This window comes from Myodes glareolus, chromosome 17, assembly GCF_982192425.1.
Source record: "Myodes glareolus chromosome 17, mMyoGla1.1, whole genome shotgun sequence".
Classification (NCBI taxonomy): domain Eukaryota; kingdom Metazoa; phylum Chordata; class Mammalia; order Rodentia; family Cricetidae; genus Myodes; species Myodes glareolus.
In genome coordinates, this window is record NC_142042.1 from 66,988,289 (window position 1) to 67,008,923 (window position 20,635).

The 20,635-nt window shown below is 42.1% G+C and overlaps 1 protein-coding gene across 4 annotated transcripts in view; it reads right to left on the minus strand.

Annotated features, from left to right (window-relative positions):
- The window catches only part of Ash1l (ASH1 like histone lysine methyltransferase), a 147,546-nt gene that overhangs the window by 13,336 nt on the left and 113,575 nt on the right, over positions 1 to 20,635 (minus strand). For all 4 annotated transcript variants that reach the window (XM_087897354.1, XM_087897355.1, XM_087897353.1 and 1 more), the window contains exons 16-19: positions 16,130 to 16,284; positions 8,343 to 8,495; positions 2,156 to 2,210; positions 1,943 to 2,075 (exon numbers count right to left, since the gene is read on the minus strand). In XM_087897354.1, the coding sequence (XP_087753480.1) occupies positions 1,943 to 2,075; positions 2,156 to 2,210; positions 8,343 to 8,495; positions 16,130 to 16,284 (496 nt within the window). The remainder of the gene's footprint in view (positions 1 to 1,942; positions 2,076 to 2,155; positions 2,211 to 8,342; positions 8,496 to 16,129; positions 16,285 to 20,635) is intronic.

Sequence of the window (20,635 nt, forward strand, 5' to 3'; positions counted from 1 at the left end):
TTAGTACTTTAATGAGCTTAGGTGTCATCCTGAGGAATCCTGTCCACCTTCTTTTGACTTGAAGTTAACCAGTTAAAATGGACTGGCTGGCCAGTGGGTCCCAGGATCCTCCTGTCTCTGTCTCCTCTACTCTAGAATTTTAAGGGCAAACCATTACACTTGGCTCTTCTTTTTAGATAGGGTCTCATTATGTAGCCATGGCTGGCTTAAAACTCAAGCTATAGCCACGCAGTGGTGACACATACCTTTAATCCCAAGATTCAGGAGGCCGAGAGAGGCAGATCTCTGCGAGTTCGAGGCCAGCCAGGTCTACAGACTGAGTTCCAGGACAAGCTTCAAAGCTCCAGAGAAACCCTGTCTCGAAAAACAAACCTCAAGCCATAGACCAGGCTGGTATCAAACCCACAGGATTCTACTTGCCTTTGCCTCACTCACGCTGGGGTTAAAGGTATGAGACACTATCTGGCCACACCCGGTATTTTCATGTATGTTTTGGGGATCAATGCTTGTATAGTATAAGTATGTTTACTGAGTTAATTCTTTTAATTAAAAATTGTTATTGCCATGTAGGCACGTATATGCCATGGAAAGAATATAGGTCAGATGATGACTTAGCAGGGTGAGTTCTTCCAACATTACACTGTGGGTTCTGGGAACAAAGTCCGGTTGCTAGTATAGAAAGCACTTTTACCTGAAGAGTCATCTTCCTGACTGAGAACCCACCCCACCAGCCCTGCCAGAGACAGGAACGTACTGTAAGGAACTCTACGTAGCCCAGGCTGTCTCTGAACTCACAGAGATCTACCTGCATTTGCCACCCAAGTGCTGGGAGTGAAGTTATACATCACTATACTTGATTAGAATATTTTTTAAGATTCAATTTTATGTGTATTAGTGTTTCTCCTCCAAGTATATCTATTTGTGTAAGGGTGCTGGATCCCCCTAGAACTAGAGTTACAGACAGTTGTGAACAGCCATGTGGGTGCTGGGAACTGAAAGAGGGGTCCTCTTGAAGAGCAATCAATGCTCTTAATCACAGAGCCATCTCTCCAGCCTGGCTAGAATATATATATATATATAATATATATATATTAAAACATTTATATTGTGTATACAATATTCTGTCTGTGTGTATGCCCGCAGGCCAAAAGAGGGCACCAGACCCCATTACAGATGGTTGTGAGCCACCATGTGGTTGCTGGGAATTGAACTCAGGACCTTTGGAAGAGCAGGCAGTGTTCTTAACCTCTGAGCCATCTCTCCAGCCCATGGCTAGAATATTTTTAACGAACAAAATTTCACATTATTTAGCACAATGTAATGCATATTTTAAAAAAACTTAATGAAAATGACTTGTTTTGGGTCTGGAGAAATGGTTCAGTAACTGAGAGTATTGGCTGCTCTTGCATAGAAAGCTCAGTTGCCAGCATTCACAACATGGCTCACAGTCATCTTCAACTTCAGTTCTGGCCTAAGTGGACACCACATACATATAGTCAAAACAAAGATTAAAAAAAAACTTAAAATAAAATTACTGTCAAGTCGATAAGATAGCTAAGGTAAGGGTGCTGCTAAGCCTGACAATCTAAGTTTGATCGTTAGGACCCACATGCCAGGAGGAGGGAACTGATGTCTCTACATGCATGCTGTGACATGTATATACTCACAAATAAACAAATGTACTGACTAAAAGAACATTATTCCAGGCGTGGTGGTGCATGCTTTTAATCCCAGTATGTGGGGACAGAGGCAGGAGGACTGCTGTGAGTTCAAGGCCAGTATGGTCTACAAAGCAAGTACCAAGACAGCTAGGACTGTTACACAGAGAAACCCTGTCTCGAAAAACCAAAAAAGAAAGTTATTGTCTTTCCCCAAAAGAAACTTCTATAATAACTCTCTTCAGATCAAACTTCTTAAATTTGTGTTTGAAGTTAGCAAATACCTCAGCATTTCGAAAGACCTTGAGCATGTCGGCATCAAAAGCGTCCACTGTTTTATAATACCCAGTGAGGATCTGCTTCTCTATGGTGCTGAGGTCCAGGGGATCAGAGATCTTCTCGTAATAGTCAGCGTTCCTGGAACACAAGCAGGCTGTCATTCTGGGGCACTAACTTCTTAACTGAGCTCGTTAAGGCTATCACAAATGTAGACCTACTTTTTCTTTGGGGGAAGATTCAAAAGTGGAGCTGCAAGGGCTTGTTGCGAAGAATCTGTAAAAGAGTACAAGGTTTAGTACACATATGCTAAAAGACAAGCGTGGACAATAGCCAGACTGCCTGCCTCTTTCTCTCTTCCTTCCTTTCTTCTACTTGAGATGGAGGTCTTGTTTTGTTGTTGAAACTGGTCTAGAAAGTCATGAGTTAAAAGAGTAGCTAAAATTACAACCACCTACCAGTACACATGGCTTGTATTATTTTATTAAAATTTGTTTTTCTTGGTCAGATGTAATGGTCCATATCTGCAATCCCAGCACAGCAGAGGCTGAGGATGGCAAGAGTTTGTCTGGGTTATATTATTTGTTTTTCCTTTTAAAAAGGGGATCTGGGGATAGAATTCAGAGCTTAAACATGCTAGGGGAGTTATTTTTCAATAAAGAACAGTCCAGGTCTATAAACCTTCATCCTTTTTTTATCTTGGAGCTTTTAATTCTTTTCATTTTATGTGTCTGTGCATCTGCCTGACTGTCTGTACTCCACCCCTATGTAGCGCTATTGGGAAACAGAAGAGAGCATTGGATGGATTTCCTGAGATTCGAGTTACAGACAGCGGTAAAATGCCATGTGGGTGCTGGAAACTAAATATGAGCCTTGTCAAAGAGCAGCCACTGCTCTTAACTACTAAACCATCTCTCCACTCTGTAGGCCCATATTTCTACATGGTATGGCGACCAGAATTCCAGGACCTCAGTTTGCACCTGCTGCCCAGCCTAGCCTGTCGCCATCCCTAACAAACGGTCAGGATGTTGTTCTGCTCCTTCTTTGTAATTTGGAGGACGCCTGGGATAGAGATGCTAATTTAGTCTATGTGACAGATATAGGTAGATGTGGACAGGACCACAACCTGGCTACCCAGGAAACAGAATGCTAATGAATTTCTCCCTCAGTTTATGTTTTGATATATAAGGCTGCTTGGAAAATAAACGAAGGGACTTTCAGATTGTGAACTCAGGATTTCATGAGGGATCACTGAGAATCTCCCTTCTGATAAAGCCATGTGAGTTGTGTCTTTATTCCCAAGCCTCCCCTCTGATGCGGAGACACCATCCCCACATCATCCTTTAAAAAATTATTAGCCAGGTGGTGGTAGCGCACACCTTTAATTCAAGCACTTGGGAGGCAGAGGCAGGCGGATCTCTGTGAGTTTGAGGCCAGCCTGGTCTACAAGAGCTAGTTCCAGGACAGGCTCCAAAGTCACAGAGAAAATTTGTCTCAAAGCTCCCCCCACCCACCAAAAAAAAAAAAGAAAAGAAAAAAAATTATTATTTTAAGTGTACAGATGTTCTGGCTGCATGTATGTCTGTGTACTATATGATGTGCATGGTGCTACCCCTCCCCCAGGCCAGAAGAGAGCACTGGATCCTCTGGAACTGGAGTTATTACGCAGGCTGGGAGTTTCCATGTGTGTTCTCTACAGGAGCAAACAGTACTCTTAACTACTAAAACATTGCTCCAGGCCCTAAATATCTTTTAACTAAAAAAACTAGAATCTTCCACATTAAAAGTTGAGAGTCAAAACCTTACTCCTCTCTGCTCGCAGAGATAAAACAATACATTAAAAATCGAGCAGGGAACCCACCCATCCCGTGACCTCAGAGGAACTCTGAAGAACAGGCTGCAACTGCACACAGTGGACCAAGAGGTGAGATGATAGTATACATAAGTTACCCCAAGAATTCTACCAAAGAAATCCTACAGCTGACAAACACCTTTCAGTACTGTGGCAGGATACAAGACTAACAAAAATAAAAAAAAATCAGTAGCCCTTCTATATACAAATGATACAGAAGCAGAGAAAGAAAGCAGAGAAACATCACCATTCACAATAGCCAGAAATAACATAAAATATCTTGGGGTAACACTAACTTTAAGTCTCTGAAGAAAGAAACTGAAGATATCATAAAATGGAAGGATCTCCCATGCTCTTGGAAAGGTAGGATCAACATAATAAAAATGGCAATCCTACCAAAAGCAATCTACAGATTCAATGTAATCCCTATAAAAATTCCAACACAATTCTTCACAGATCTTGAAAGAACAATACTGAACTTTATACGGAAAAGCAAAAATCCCAGGATAGTCAAAACAATTCTGTATAATAAATGAATTTCCAGAGTGATCACCGTCACTGACATCAAACTCTATTACAGAGCTACAGTAATGAAAACAGCTTGGTACTGGCATAAAAACAGACAGGTTGATCAATGGAATCGAATTGAAGCCCCAGGTGCACATTAATCCATGCACCTATGGACACCTGATTTTTGAAAAAGCAGCTAAAATTAGACTGAAAGACACCACTTAAGGAAATGTTCAACTTCTTTGCCATCAGGGAATTGCAAATCAAAACTACTCTGAGATACAATCTAGAGGGAACAGGATGATCAAGATGGGGAAAGTCAATGACTGAGAACAAAAGAGATATCCTGATTGAGGAAGTCATTACAGGCCTAGCAAGAAACCTAGCACTAGACAAATTCCCAGGAATCCACAAGGATGACCCCAGCTAAGAACCTAAGCAATAGAGAAGAGGGTGCCTGAAGGGCCTTTGCCCTGTAGTCAGACTGATGATTATCTTAAGTATCACCACAGAACCTTCATCGAGCAATCGATAGAAGCAGATGCAGAGAACTACAGCACAGCAAACTCCAGTCGAAGAGAGGGAGGAGTGAGAATATGAGCAAAGAGGTCAAGAACATGATGGGGACCATCCACTGAAACAGTTTACCTGAGCCAATGGAAGCTTTCCAACTCCAGACTGACAGTGAGAAAACCAGTAAAGGACCAAACTAGGCCCTCTGAATGTGGGTGATAGTTGTATGGCTGGGGCAGACTGTAGGGCCACTGGCAGTGAGACTAGAATTTATTCCTACTGCTTGTTCTGGCTTTTTGAAACCCATTTTCCCTCGACAGATACTCTGCTTAGCCTACATATAGTGGGGAGGGCCTTGGCCCCACCTCAATGCAATGTGCTAGACTTTGTTGACTCCCCATGGGAAGCATTCCCCTCTCTGAGGAGTGGATGGGGAGTACCATGGAGGGTCTGGGTGGGGTGGCAAGGGAAGGTGGAGAGAGTAGGAGGAAAGCAGGAATTGGGAAATGGTTCTGGCATGTAAAACGAGAAAAGATAGTTTTTATAAAAAAATAAAATATTTTCTTTACCCCTTCTCCACCAAAATTAAGCAGGATTATGAAGGATATAATATATATACTGGAAAAGTTAAACAGTGATAGTGGGTAATGAGAATAATCGCTCATAAAGAATGAGCTAGAACTACTGAAATAACTAAGACATTTAGAGTAAATTCTTTTTTGTTTTGTTTTGTTTATCGAGACAGGGTTTCTCTGTAGTTTGTAGCCTGTCCTGGAACTGCCTATTGTAGACCAGGCTGGCCTCGAACTCACAGAGATAACGCCTGCCTCTGTCTTCCTAGCCTTGGGATTAAAGGTGTGTGCCTTCACCATCTGGTTAGGGTAAATTCTTGCTCCTGCTTGTATGCCTGCTGGTTTGAAACCACTAGGCAAGCCAGGAAGACCTTGAGTTTCTAATTCTTGTACTATCCCTGTCACAGTATGGCAAATATTTTTATTTATTTTGATGTGCATGGATGTTTTACCTGCATGAATGTGTTCCACCTATGTGCAGTGATTAAAAAAAAATCTGTATATTGTTTTTTGAGACAGGATTTCTCTGTGTAGCCCTAGCTGTCCTGGAACTCACTCTGTAGATCAAGTTGGCTTTGAAGTCAGAGACCTATCTGCCATTGCCTTCTGAGTCAGGGATTAAAGTCGTGTGCCGTCCCCAAATCACCCCCCAGGAGGCCTGTAACTCTTTATGTGGACCATAACAATTCTCCATGGGCTGGGATTAAAGGCATAGGCTACTACACTTACAATTTTTTAATACATTCTTTATTGATATTTATTGAGCTCTACATTTTTCTCTGCTCCTCTCCCAACTTTAATCCTCTCCCAAGGCCCCATTCTCCTAATTTACTCAGGAGATCTTGTCTTTTTCTACTTCCCATGTAGATTAGATCTATGTAAATCTCTCTTAGTGTCCACACAGTTGTCTAAATTCTCTGGGATTGTGGTCTGTAGGCTGGCTTTCTTTGCTTTATGTTTAAAAACCACCTATGAGTGAGTACATGTGATAATTGTCTTTCTGGGTCTGGGTTACCTCACTCAAAATAAATGTTTTCTAGCTCCATCCATTTTCCTGCAAAATTCAAGCTGTCGTTATCTTTTGCTGCTGTGTGTAAATTGTACCACATTTTCCTTATCCATTTTTTGGTCAAGGGGTATTTAGGTTGTTTCCAGGCTCTGGCTCTGACAAACAAAGCTGCTATGAACATAGTTGAGCACATGTCCTTGTAGCACAATTGAGCATCCTTTGGATATATACCCAAAAGTGGTATTACTGGGTCTTGAGGAAGGTTGTTTCCTAATTTTCTGAGATATTGCCACACTGACATCCAAAGGGGCTGTCCCAGCTTGCATTCCCACCAGCAATGCAGAAGTGTTCCCTTTTCCCTACAACCTCTCCAGCATAAGTTGTCATCAGTGTTGATCTTGGCCATTCTTACAGGTGTAAGATGGAATCTCAGAGTTGTTTTGATTTGCATTTCTCTGATGACTAAGGATGTTGAACATTTCCTTAAGTGTCTTTCAGTCATTTTAGATTCTTCTGTTGAGAGTTCTCTGTTTAGGTCTGTACACCATTTTTTTTTTTTATTTTATTGGATTATGTGTTCTTTTGGTGTCCAATTTCTTGAGTTCTTTGCAAATTTTGGAGATCAGACCTCAGTCTTCTGTGGAGTTAGTGAAGATCTTTTCCCATTCTGTAGGCTGTCGTTTTGTCTTGTTGACCGTGTCCTTTGCTTTACAGAAGCTTCTCAGTTTCAGGAGGTCCCATTTATTAATTGTTTCTCTCAGTGTCTGTGCTGCTGGGGTTATATTTAGGAAGTGGTTCCCTGTGCCAATGCGTTCAAGTGTACTTCCCACTTTCTCTTCTATAAGGTTCAGTGTGGCTGGCTTTATGTTGAGGTCTTTGATCCATTTGGACTTGAGTTTTGTGCATGGTGATAGATATGGATCTATTTTCATTCTTCTACATGTTGATATCCAGTTATGCCAGCACCACTTGTTAAATATGCTTTCTTTTTTCCATCTGATATTTTTGCTTCCTTATCAAATATCAGGTGTTTGAAGATGTGTGGATTGATATCCGGGTCTTCTATTTGGTTCCATACACTTACAATTTCTAAAAATTTATTTGAGTTTATTTTACACACATTGGTGATTTGCCTGCATTCATGTCTATGGGAGGGTGTCAGAGCTCCTGGAACTATAGTTGCAGACAGTTGTGAGCTGCCAGGTGTATGCTGGAAATTGAACCCGAGTCCTCTGGAAGAGTAGACCATGCTCTTAACCACTGAGCCAACTCTCCAGCCCTGATAAATTTACAACTGCAACATTACCTCATCCATGGATGGAAATTAGACATAGAGATTACCTTTCCTCTAACTAAAAAAAATTATTTATAAAAACAGTACTTAATTATTAAAAAAAAAACCCACAACATTGATAAGTATAACGTTTTGGTTCAAATTCCTAACCAGTCTATTTGTTTTATGATTCTCTATCTCTGACAAAAGGTAGAACATGGGGCTGGAGATATGGTTCAGCAATTAAGAGAAGACCTGAGTTTAATTCCCACATTAGTAAGCTGACTCTGGCTCCAGGAGATCTGGCACCTTCTGAACTCCACAAGCACTGCATGCACATGGACAAACTTGACTCCCTCCAACACATAAGTCTTTTAAAAATGTAAGGATGCAGAGCCCTGGCTGCTTTGGCGAGGATTCCAGCACCCACATGGCAGCTCACAATTATCTGTAAATCCAGTTCCAGAAGATCCAATGTCCTTTTCTGTCCTCTGCTGACAACGAACATGCATGTAGGGCACAGGTAAGTGCAGGCTCCCATACTCATGAAAAAGAAAACTAAAATCTCTTATCTAATAACAACAACAGGAACAAATTCATCTCTTAAATTCATAATGCTACAATGTTGTTGGTTCATGAGATCTAGGGCTTCTCAGGAGAGGGTCAGTGACAAGCATACCTTTGTAAGAGATGATACCATCACAGATCTCTTTGAAGATCTGTGCTAGGCGTGCTGCCCGAGCCACTTCCAGGTTTTCCTCTGCGGCTGCCAAGCGTCTTGTTCGAACAGACCTAGCTGTCTGCAGGGCAGAGAACTGGGTCATGAAGACATCTGCAAAGAGAAGATACAAAGCAGTTCAAGAAATGAAGAATCTGATGCATGTTTTTCTTTTCCAGCTGACTAGTTCTTTCTATTATTTTTTAATCTATCTATTATCCTAATATCTTTAGGATATTAAGAAGAATTAGTGGCTAGGTAGTTGCTTCTCTTCCCCTACATAAAAAACGAGAAAACAAGCCAGGCAGTGGTGGTGCACGCCTTTAATCCCAGCACTTGGGAGGCAGAGGCAGGTGGATCTCTGTGAGTTCAAGGTAAATGCTACACAGTGCAGTGGCTGCAAGTGTATACTTCAAAATGAGTCTAACCAGCCTCCATCTTTCTATTTTCTTCTCTCCTCCCTATATCAACACGCTGCTTACACCTCCCACCTTTAAATCTCTCAGCAGCTAAGAGTTTGTATTGCTCTTGTTGAGGACTTGAGTCTAATTCTTAGCTTCACACACCCTTCTCTAACTCCAGTGTCATGGTATATGATGTCTTCCTCTAGACTTACACACTTAAATATACAAAAGTCTTTAAATGAACGTGTGAGTGAGCTGAGCCTAAGCTGCAGGAAGTGGTCTTCTATTTCCAGCTCAGGTCCTCTCTCGTCAGAGTCAATGTGAGGAGGAGGATGGCAACCTGGAGTGCACGCACGTGTGTGCATTTAGCAACAGCCAGTGTGCCTAGCACTACATTGCTCTGACTGGGTCATATGCATCAGGCCAGCCTTAAAAATGCAGTTCCTCTGCTTCTGCATCCTAAATACTGGGATTATAGAATGTGTTATCACACCTGGCTCAAATAATGTTGGTTTTTTTTTTTGTTTTGTTTTGCTTTGTTTTGTGTTTTTGAGACAGGGTTTCTCTGTAGCTTTGGAGCCTGTCCTGGAAATAGCTCTTGTAGACCAGGCTGGCCTCGAACTCACAGAGATCCACCTGCTTCTTCCTCCCGAGTGCTGGGATTAAAGGCGTGCATCACTACCGCCTGGCTTGTTTTTTATTTTCATGTATTTAGGTTGGAAGGAGGCAATCATAGGGAAGTGGTTAGCAATTTGGGACTCCTTTTTGTTTAGGCACACACTTCTCTTTTAATAAGTGGCAGCATTAGACATTGATCATACTCACACACCACTATCTGAATAATTCACCAGGTAACTTGTAAGATAGGACCCTTTGGTACTCTGAAATGAAAATGGCCCCCAAAGGGAGTGGCACTATTAATGCACACAGCTATGTACACCTGATTTTTGACAAAGAAACAAAAAATATAAAATGGAAAAAAAAGCATATTTAACAAGTGGTGCTGGCATAACTGGATATCAACATGTAGAAGAATGAAAATAGACCGATATCTATCACTATGCACAAAACTCAAGTCCAAATGGATCAAAGACCTCAACATAAGTCAGCCACACTGAACCTCATAGAAGAGAAAGTGGGAAGTACACTTGAACGCATTGGCACAGGGAACCACTTCCTAAATATAACCCCAGCAGCACAGACACTGAGAGAAACAATTAATAAATGGGACCTCCTGAAACTGAGAAGCTTCTGTAAAGCAAAGGACATGGTCAACAAGACAAAATGGTAGGCTATAGAATGGGAGAAAATCTTCACTGACCCCACTTTGGACACAGGGCTGATCCTCAAAATATACAAAGAACTCAAGAAACTGGTCATTAGAAGAATAAATAGTCCAATAAAAAAATGGAGTATAGGACTGGAGAGATGGCCCAGGAGTCCCAGTTCAAAGCCAGCTTAGCACCACTTCCTGTACTTAAGGTCAGTTTAGCACGTCTTCCGGGGTTCAAGGCCAGAATGGGCCACAGCCTGAGACTGGTCTCTAGAAACAAAGCAGCCGGGAATGTTGGCTCAGAACATCTTTTCCCAGCACTTGGGAGGCTGTGGTGGGCTTATCATGAGTTCAAAGTAAGCCTGGGGTATATAGTGAGTTCCAGTCAGCCTGGGCTAGAGAGTAAAACCTTGTCTTAAGAAAAATAAATCAGGGGCTGGAGACATGGCTCAGTGGTTAAGAGCATTGCCTGTTCTTCCCAAGGTCCTGAGTTCAATTCCCAGCAACCACATGGTGGCTCACAACCATCTGTAATGAGATCTGGTGCCCTCTTCTGGCCTGCAGTCATACACACAGAATATTGTATACATAATAAATAAATAAATTAAAAAAATGGAGCGTAGATCTAAACAGAGAACTCTCAACAGAGGAATCTAAAATGGTTGAAAAACACTTAAGGAAATGTTCAACATCCTTAGTCATCAGAGAAATGCAAATGGCCAAGATCAAAATCACTAATGACAACTTATGTTGTATAGGATGTGGGGAAAAGGGAACACTTCTGCATTGCTGGTGGGAATGTAAACTGGTACAGCCGCTTTGGATATCACTATGGCAATTTGGCAAGCTGGTACAACCCCTTTGGATGTCAGTGTGGCAATATCTCAGAAAGTTAGGAACTAACCTTCCTCAAGACCCAGCAATACCACTTTTGGGCATATACCCAAGGGATGCTCAATTGTGCCACAAGGACATGTGCTCAACTATGTTCATAGCAGCTTTGTTTGTCAGAGCCAAAACCTGGAAACAATCTAAATGCCCCACGATCGAAGAATGGATAAGGAAAATGTGGTACATTTACACACAGAAGTACTACACAGCAAAAAATAATGACATCTTGAATTTGCAGACGAATGAATGGATCAAGAAAACATATTGAGTGAGGTAAACCAGACCCAGAAAGACAAATATTATATGTACTCACTCATAAGTGGCTTTTAGACATAATGCAAAGAAAACCAACCTATAATTCACAATCCCAGAGAACCTAGACAACAAAGAGGACCCTAAGAGAGACATACATGGATCTAATCTTGAGTAAATTGTGAACATGGGATTCATGGGAGAGGGTTGAAGGGGCGGGGCAAGGAAGGGAGAGGAACAGAGAAAAATGTATAGCTCTGTTGGTACCCGGGCTTTTTCCCCTTTCTTGGAGGCTCTATGCAGGGCTGTTTTTCTCCTAGCTTCCTGCCTTCTCTGCTGGCTGCACAGGCTTGGGGGATTAGTTTAGAGAGAGCTTTGTCCTCTTTTGATATGGTAATTCCACCTGCAAGCAAAGGTTCCCACCGCGGTGCCTAAAATGTCTGACACCACAGCTACTGGCACCCCCTTCCCTCAGTTCTCAAGCCGCTCTGGCGCCAGGCGGCCAACACCATGATCCCTGTCCAGGATGGGAGGAGGCTCTCGTCATTCTGCCCCCAAGTATATATACCCGACATGTGCTTAATAAAGTTGACATTTACCCTTTGGGCAAATGATCCTGGTCTCTCTGTGTGTGTCTGTTCAACTCCTAGGATATTGATCCAGTCTTGTGGTTCGGTTCGGGAAGCACGCACCCGTATTGGAGAGTGGGTTTCGCAGATTGGGCGGGACATAGCTCAATAAAGTTAATTAAAAAAAAAAAAAAAAAAGAAAGCCGGGTGGTGGTAGTGCACGTCTTTACGCTTTTAATCCCAGCACTAGGGAGGCATAGGCAGGAGGAGTTCAGGAGGCAGGCTGGATGTCAGCCTGGTGTACAAGAGCTAATTCCAGGACAGGCTCCAAAGCTACAGAGAAACTTTGGGAGGGGGGGGGGGGAGGGGGGGAGGGGGGGAGGGGGGGAAGGAAGGAAGGAAGGAAAGAAAGAAGAGAAAATAGCCCCCAAAGGGAGTATGGCCTTGTTGGAGGAATTGTGCCATTACAGGAGTGGACTTTGAGGTTTCTTTTGCTCAGGATACCTAACCCAGTAAGTCAGTTGACTTCCTATTGCCTGCAAAATGTAGAATTCTGCTACTCCTCCAGAATCACATCTACCTGCTTGTCACAATGTTCAGGGATAATGGACGGAACCTCTGAAAATGTAACCAGCTCCTCAATTTAATGTTTCTCTATATAGGTGTTGTCATGATGTCTCTTCAAAGCAATAAAAACCCAAACTGGGACAAATTCCTTCCTGCATGGAACTGCAAAGACACCTTACTTTGAACAATGGAGTAAGTTTTCCCTTCCCTTAAAAACAAACAAACAAAAAACAAAAACAAAAAAACCTTAAATTTGGCCGGGTGGTGGTGCATGCCTTTAATCCCAGCACTCAGAAGACAGAGGCAGGTGGATTTCTGTGAGTTTAAGGCCAGCCTGGTCTACAGAGCTAGTTTCAAGACAGCCAAGTCTGCACAAAGAAACCTTGTCTTGAAAAACTCAAACTAAACCAAACCAAACAAAGCATCAAACTTAAGAGTTTTTTCAACTGTACTCCACTTATGAAGTAAAGTTGGTTGAACTAGTCTAAACTGGTTTTGAATCCATGCAAAGTAAGACAAAATGTACACTTAAAGTGAACTGTTAGGGAAGGGTCCCTATGCACCATGCTATGCCTATACACAATTGGAGGTACACAGGATTAAACATGAGATACATAAAAATGAGTATAACAGAAAGATGGTTATATAATTTGTTGTGTCAGTTACAATAGAGAATGTCTTCATAGAACAACCCCAATAATCAAACTCCTGAGACTCCTGACCCCGAAAGGAGGCCACAGTCAAGCACTTTCCCTCGTGCCCTGAGGTTGCCCCTGACAGGAATCCAACCTGTTTTATCATCTTCTTTCAAAAACGTTAGTCTGGGGCTGGAGAGATGGCTCAATGGTTAAGAGCACTGGCTGCTCTTCCGGAGGACCCGGGTTCAATTCCCAGCACCCACATGGCAGTTCACAACTGCTTGTAGCTTCAGCTCTCTGGAAGCTGACACCTCTACACCAGTGCACATAAAATAAAGTTAAAATAAATTATTGAAAAAAAAAAAGAAAACGTTAGTCTGCTACTTTTCAAAATCCAAGTGAGTTTTTATTTTAATCCCTTGAGTAAAAAGTCAAGAATCTGACAAAACCCAGCCCAGATCTGGGCCACTGTTACCAGTTTATGGATAGATGTGTCTAATCAGTACATGGCTATAAGATTTCAACTGTTTGGCTTGTAACTTCAAAGAGATTTTAACAACCAAATTGCTGAAAAAATTTAAAAATCTGAAAAAAACCATTTTTCTCTGGGTTGGTGAGATTACTAAGTGGGAGGAGAAGCTTGGTGAAAAGTCTAATGCCCTGAGTTTGAGCCCCAGGACCTACAAGGTGGAAGGAGAATGGACCTCCACAAGGTGTCTTCTGTCCTCCACATTCATGCCCTGCCACTCTTTCTAAGACAAAGAAAATTGATCAAAAGTCATAATCCTAGCACTATGAAGACAAAGAAAGGAGGAATGGGTATTCAAGGTCATTCTCAGGTATATAGCAAGTTTAAGGCTAGTGTGAGCTACATGAGACCCTGGCTCCTAAGTCCAAAACAAGAAACAAAAACCCTTTAAAGAAGTTACTTAATTAATTTGAAACAAGGCCTCTGTGGCCCAGGCTGGCTTCAAACTGATGGTGATCTGCCTGCCTCACTCTCTCAGTGATGATTATAGGTATTCATTAAGTCACACGCCTGGCTCTTTCTTTTTGAGACAATGTAATGACTCATGCAGCTAGCTCAGGCTGGCCTGTAATGGTGATTTCAAATACTCGATCCTTCTGCCTCTACCTCACAAATGGGGCTACAGGTAGTGCCACCATGTCTGCGCCCCCCTTTGTGAATATGTGTGTGTGTCACAGAACACTTGTGAAAACAAGAGGACAGTTGCACAAGTCTCTTCTCTCCTTCTACTATGTGGGTCCCAGGGAAACTCAGGTTGTTGGGTCTGGCAGCAGGAGTCTTATCTGCTGAACCATTTTGCTGGTTCTGAGCATCATCTTTTTACTATTTTTCTTCCTAACTTTCAATAAGACAGGCTCTTGTTTGGCCGGGTGGTGGTGGCACATGCCTTTAATTCCAGCACTCAGGAGGTAGAGGCAGGCGGACCTCTGTGAGTTCGAGGCCAGCCTGGTCTCCAAGAGCTAGTTCCAGGATAGGCTCCAAAGCTTCAGAGAAACCCTGCCTCGAAAAAAAGCCAAAAAAAGTGAGAAAAAAAAAAAAAAAGACAGGCTCTTGTGTAGCCACTGTATGGCTTGAGGCTGGCCTTGAACCCCGGATCTTCATGCTTTCACATCCCAAGACCTGGCATACACAACCACATCTTACACTGGACATTTCATGGGTCAGGTGTTATAGTGAGATTTTAATACTAGCACTTGGAAGGCAGAAGCATGTTGTGGGACAAACATGTCTTGTACCCTGTAAAGATTTGTCACTTGTATTGGTTTAATAAAATGCTGATTGGCCAAGTAGCCAGGCAGGAAGTAGAGGCGGGGCCACGAGAATAGGAGAATTCTGGGAAGAGGAAAGGCTCAGTCATCAGTCCTCACCCAGACACAGAAGAAGCAAGATGAGAATGCTTCAGTGATAAAAGGTACCAAGCCACGTGGCTGACACAGACAAGAATTATGGGTTAATGTAGGATGTAAGAGTTAACTAATAAGAAACCTGAGCTAATATAAGCCAACCAGTTTATAATTAATGCAGACCTCTGTGTGTTTCTGTGAGACTGAACAGCTTCGGGACTGGGCTGTCACAGGAGCAGGAGGATCTCTGTGAGTCAGAGGCAAGCCTGGTCTACAAAGTAAGTTCTAGGATAGTCAGAGATACACAGTGAGATGAAGTCTCAAAATCAAACTAAATGAAACAAAAGGATGAACAGACAAGGCTGCATCTCATCTGTTCCAGACTGGACACTAGCTCAAATAATGAGGCTATTTCTAACATTCACTCAAAAAGACTGGAAAAAGGAAACCGGATGTTTTGTATGTATAGTTCTTATGTAAGTATGTGAGCAAAGTTCTTGAATTTATGGTTATGATTTTTTTCTCTCCATAATGCATTTGCCATCACTGTGTAAAAGTAACTGAGACAGGGGAAGGTAAAGGTGCCTGGCCCATGCAAGCCTGGTGATCTGACTTCAATCCCTGGAAGCCATGTAAATTTAGAAAGAGAAAACTAATTCTATGAAATAGCACTCTAGTCTTCACATACATCATTTATATACACATACCCTTCAATAAAAAAAAAAACTGGGTAATTTACCCACTCCAAATAGGATATTAAAACAGTCTTAGCTGGCCTGGAACACACTATTTTGATTAGGCTGATCTCAAACTCCTTGCTCCTGTTGTCCGAGTGCCAGAATTACAGGTGTGCACCACCATAAACAGCTCTAAATTAAATTTCTTTTTTTATTTAATGTGTATTTTGCCTGCATGCATATATACCCTGTGCATGAAGTGTTCATGGAGACCAGAGGAGGGCATTGGATCTCCTAGAACTGGAGAAGTGAACCTGGGTCCTCAGAAAAGTCAGTCAGTGCTCCCAAAAGATGAGCCATCTCTCCAATCCTGATTTAATTACTTTTTAAAAATAATTAAAATGATCATTTTTGAATAATCTTATAGAATTAAGAATAAGTCTTCCCAGAAAGATGGTACCAGCACTTGGAAGACAGAGGCAGGTAATCTCTGTGAGTTTGAGGTCAGCTTGGCTACTAAGAGTTCCAGAACAGCCAGGGCTACACAGAGAGACCCTGCCTCAAAAAAACCAAACAACAAAAGAATAAGTCTTCCCATGCCTTACCAGATTTAATATTCCCATCATCTCTGCAGATGCCATTCCAACGGGTGTACAATGATGTTGAGTGGATGTCACGGTTGTGCTTTACTTCTTCTTGTTTCTGATGAATCTTTTCCCAGTTTCGGACCAAGAACACATGATGCTTTAATATAAAGTTTCTGCAAGAAAAGAGAGGGGTGTTCCTTAATAATCCAGTAAGACTTTATTACATGTTCACTCACCATTGCTGTTAAGTGATATAAGGTAGGTGACTAGGGATAGGGTAGGTGATATAGGAACAGTGACTAGGGGTTTGGAGCTTTTTGGTTTTTAATTTTTTTCGAGACAGGGTTCCTGTACACAGTCCTTGCTGTCATGGAACTAGCTCTGTAGACCAGGCTGGCCTCAAACTCCTAAAACCTGGATTAAAGGTGTGCGCCATCATCGCCTGGTTGAGTTTGGAGTTTTTAAAGACGATTACAGAACTGGGTGCAGGCACTTCACATTGGTTATCTGAGCACTTAGGGGACTCAGACTTGAAAGCCTACTTGGGGGCTGCAGAGCTGGCTCAGAGGTTAAGAGCACTGCTGTTCTTCCAGAGGTCATGAGTTCAATTCCCAGCAACCACATGATGCCTTCTAGGTACCTATAATGAGATCTGGTGCCCTCTTCTGGCATACAGGCATGCAGAACACTGTATATATAATAAATAAATCTTAAAGAAAAAAAAGCCTACTTGGGCAAGAGAGTATGACTTGCAAAACAACTAAATACCACTTTCCTGTATTATCTTCAAACATTTGGTATAAAATAAATAAATCAGAAAGCAGAGGTTTATAGAATGTTATACAAACTTTGTTTTGTTTACGGTCCTGAATTTACTATTATAGTCTAGGCTGAACTCAAATCGTGTAACCTTCTAGTTTCAGGCTTCCAAGTCCTAAGAATACAGAAGTATACCAGAATATCCAGCTATTTATACAAATTGGGTGGTTTTGTTTAATTATTCAAATAAGACACAGTGCACCTGATTTGAAAGAAAGAAAGCTAAGTTTGAGGCTAGAAGAGGTGGCTCAGCAATTAAGAACCCTTGCTTATTCTTATAAGAACTATCCTTGTCAAAAGGAAAGAAAAGAGTTAGTCAGATGGCTAGATGGCTCAATGAGTTTCAATACTTTTATTTGGTTTTTCGAGACAAGGTTTCCTCTGTGTAGCTTTGGAGCCTGTCCTGGAACTAGCTCTTTTAGACCAGGCTGGCCTCAAACTCAGAGATCCGCTTGCCTCTGCCTCACAGTGCAGGGACTAAAGGCTTGTGCCACCTCCGCCCAACCTTGAACACTTTCCTGATGACCTGAATTTATAGACCAGCCTGGTCTACAGAGTGAGTCCCACTGTTCCACTGAGGAACCGGTCTTGGAAAAAAGAAAAAAAGTTCTGTAGTTGGACTTTCTCTGTGCTCCCTTTCATGACACAGAAACATCTTATTAATTATGAACACTTAGGCTTGTTCTCTTATAACTTATTAACCCATTTATAGTAATTAATAGTCTGCCATGTGGCTCATTTCTTCACCTCCATTGTGTACATCAGACTTGTTCCAGGTCTCACTGGTGAATCCCACTTCTCTTCTTCCCAGAGTTCTTCTCTCTCCCCAGAAGTCTCGCCTATCTTCTCCTGCCTAGCTATTGGCCATTGAGGTATTTATTAAATCAATCAGAAAGTGCCTTAGCAGAGACACATGTTCACAGTGTACAAAAAAGAAAAAGAAGAAAATAATTTAGGGAATAGTTATTTATCAGAAAAAAAAATTCAAAGTCAGTCAAGCAATGGCAGGCAGATCTCTTATGAGTTTGAGGCCAGCGTGTTCTACAAAGCAAGTTCCAGGACAGCTAAAACTGGCAGAATGACCCTGTCTCAAAAACAAAACAAAAATGTTCAAAGTCAGTGTTATTCTTTTTCAAAGATATAGTGGTGGGGGACTGGTCTCACGATGGGCAGGTGTCCCATGAGGGGTGGTGGTGACCAGAGGTTTTAGGGAGTCCCCTGAGGCCTTGGTGGATGAGAAACTGCAGTGGGTGAGAGACAGACAGATATGCCATGCAAAGAGAGTTTGTGTATAGGGTTTATTTGGTGGGTTATGGAGGGACAAGGGAAGGGGGAAGAAGAGAGAGAGGGAGAGATAGCAGAAGTTACCTCTTCAGGAGAGAGAGCTCAGGCTAGAGGAGGCCTGCTTGCCTCTGCAGAAGGGGAGTTGGGAGTAGGTGGGGCTTGTCCCTTAAAGGGACATGGTACCCAGGTGACATAGCAGGATAACAGATCATAACAGTCAGGGCTGTTGAAATGGCTCAGGAGAAAAAAAAAAAAAACCAGAAATCAGCAGGATGGAGGTGGTGCACGCCTTTAATCCCCGCATGCGGGAGGCAGAGGCAGGCAGATCTCTGTGAGTTTGAGGCCAGTCTGGTCTAAAAGAGCAAGTTCCAGGACAGGCTCCAAAGCTACACAGAGGAAACCTTGTCTCGAAAAACCAAAAAAAGTATTGAAACTCATTGAGCCATCTAGCCATCTGACTAACTCTTTTCTTTCCTTTTGACAAGGATAGTTCTCATCAGAATAAGCAAGGGTTCTTAACTGCTGAGCCACCTCTTCTAGCCTCAAACTTAACTTTCTTTCTTTCGGAGACATGGTATTTATATGTAGTTCACCTGCTTCTACCTCCAAAGTGCTGGCATTAAAGGTTTGTAGCCAAGCCTGGATCAACCCTAACTTTTATTTATTTTTTTTAAATAAGTTTTTATTTTATGTATATGGTGCTCTATCTGCAGGTATACCTGCAGGCCAGAATCAAATCCCATTACAAATGCCTGTGAACCACCACGTGGCTGCTGGGAATTGAACTCAGGACCTCTGGAAGAACAACCAATGCTCTTAACCCTTGAGCCATCTCTCCAGCCCACCCTTTTATTTATTTTTAAATTTTTATTTATCTGCGTGTGTTTTATGTGACATGTATGAGCAGGAAACTGAGGCCCTGGTTTAAAACATCAAAATGATGATACAGACATACAAATCAATGTTTTTCCTCTCTGTGTACTGTGGATCAAATTATGTAACTTCTACATGTTAGCAGTGTACTGACTTATGACCACTTACACTATTATTTATTTATTTATTTGCGTGTTTATTTATTTCTAGGTTCTATATTTTTTTTAGATTTATTTATTATGTGTACAGTGTTCTGCCTGCGTGTATGCCTGCAGGCCAGAAGGAGGAACCAGATCTTATTACAAAGGTTGTGAGTCATTATGTGGTTGAAGGAAAATAAACTCAGGATCTCTGGAAGAGTAGCTCTTAACCTCTGAGTCATCTCTCCATCCCTATTTCTAGATTCTTATTATGTCACTTTGTTGGCTTGTAGAGAGGGTTGGTCTAAAAGTCAGAGATTCATCTGATTCTGCCTCCACCTTTAATGCCTTAGTGCTGGCATTAAAGGCATGCACTACCATGACCAGTTCCTACATTCTTTTTTTTTGTGTGTGTGTATGTGTGTGTGTATGGTTGTTTTGCCTGTATGCATGTCTGTGATCTACACACATGCTCTGTGCCAGTGAAGGTCAGAAGAGGGCATTATGTCCCTTGGAACTGGAATTTGGAATTACAAATAGTTGTGAGCCACTGTAAAACTTTAAGACAAGTCTGAGGACAATTCTGAGCTCTCTCATTCTCAGCAGTAGTGCTCCCCTCCACCCTGGGAACTAAGGACCTAACAGCAACAAATGCACATACTGCGATGTTGGGAACTTTCCATCTCTCTGAATAGGGGCAAGATAACACTTAAGTGTTGACTTAGTTACTGGTGTTTTGACTCAGGCCCTGGGAAAGATGTTTCCCCCTTACCTCATCTGATCTGGCAACTGCTCTCCAGTCAATTATTGGTAATAACCCTTTTGAATAAGTCAATCATAATAGTTAAGGAACAACTCCCAGACACCCCCTTTGCTTCTATGGCTTTTTCCTTTAAAAGTAGCCTGTACCAGCTATTCAGGGTCTTTCTGGCCTCTAATGCTGAAAGACCCTGTCATGACAGAATTAATAAAATCCTCATGCTTTTACGTCAGCTGTGGTGTGGAGATTGGACTCTAGGGTCCACGACCACCATATGGGCATTAGGAACTGAACCTGGGTCCTCTAGAAGAGCAGTAAGCACTCTTAACCACTGAGCTGTATCTCTAGTCCCCTATATTCTTTTTTTTTTTTTTTTGAGACACAATGTGGTGGTCTGAAAGAAAATGGCCCCTAAAGTGAGCAGCACTATTAGGAGGTGTGGTTTTGTTATAGTAGGTGTGGCCTTGTTGGAGGAAGAGTGTTATTGAGAGAGTGGGCCTTGAGGTCTCCTATGCTCAGGTTACTCCCATGACACAGACCACTTTCTGCTGCTTACAAGATCTTTCAGCTACTCCTCCAGCACCCTGTCTGCCTGCATAGCACCATGTCCCACCACTATAATGACCGAACCTCTGAAGCTGTAAGTTG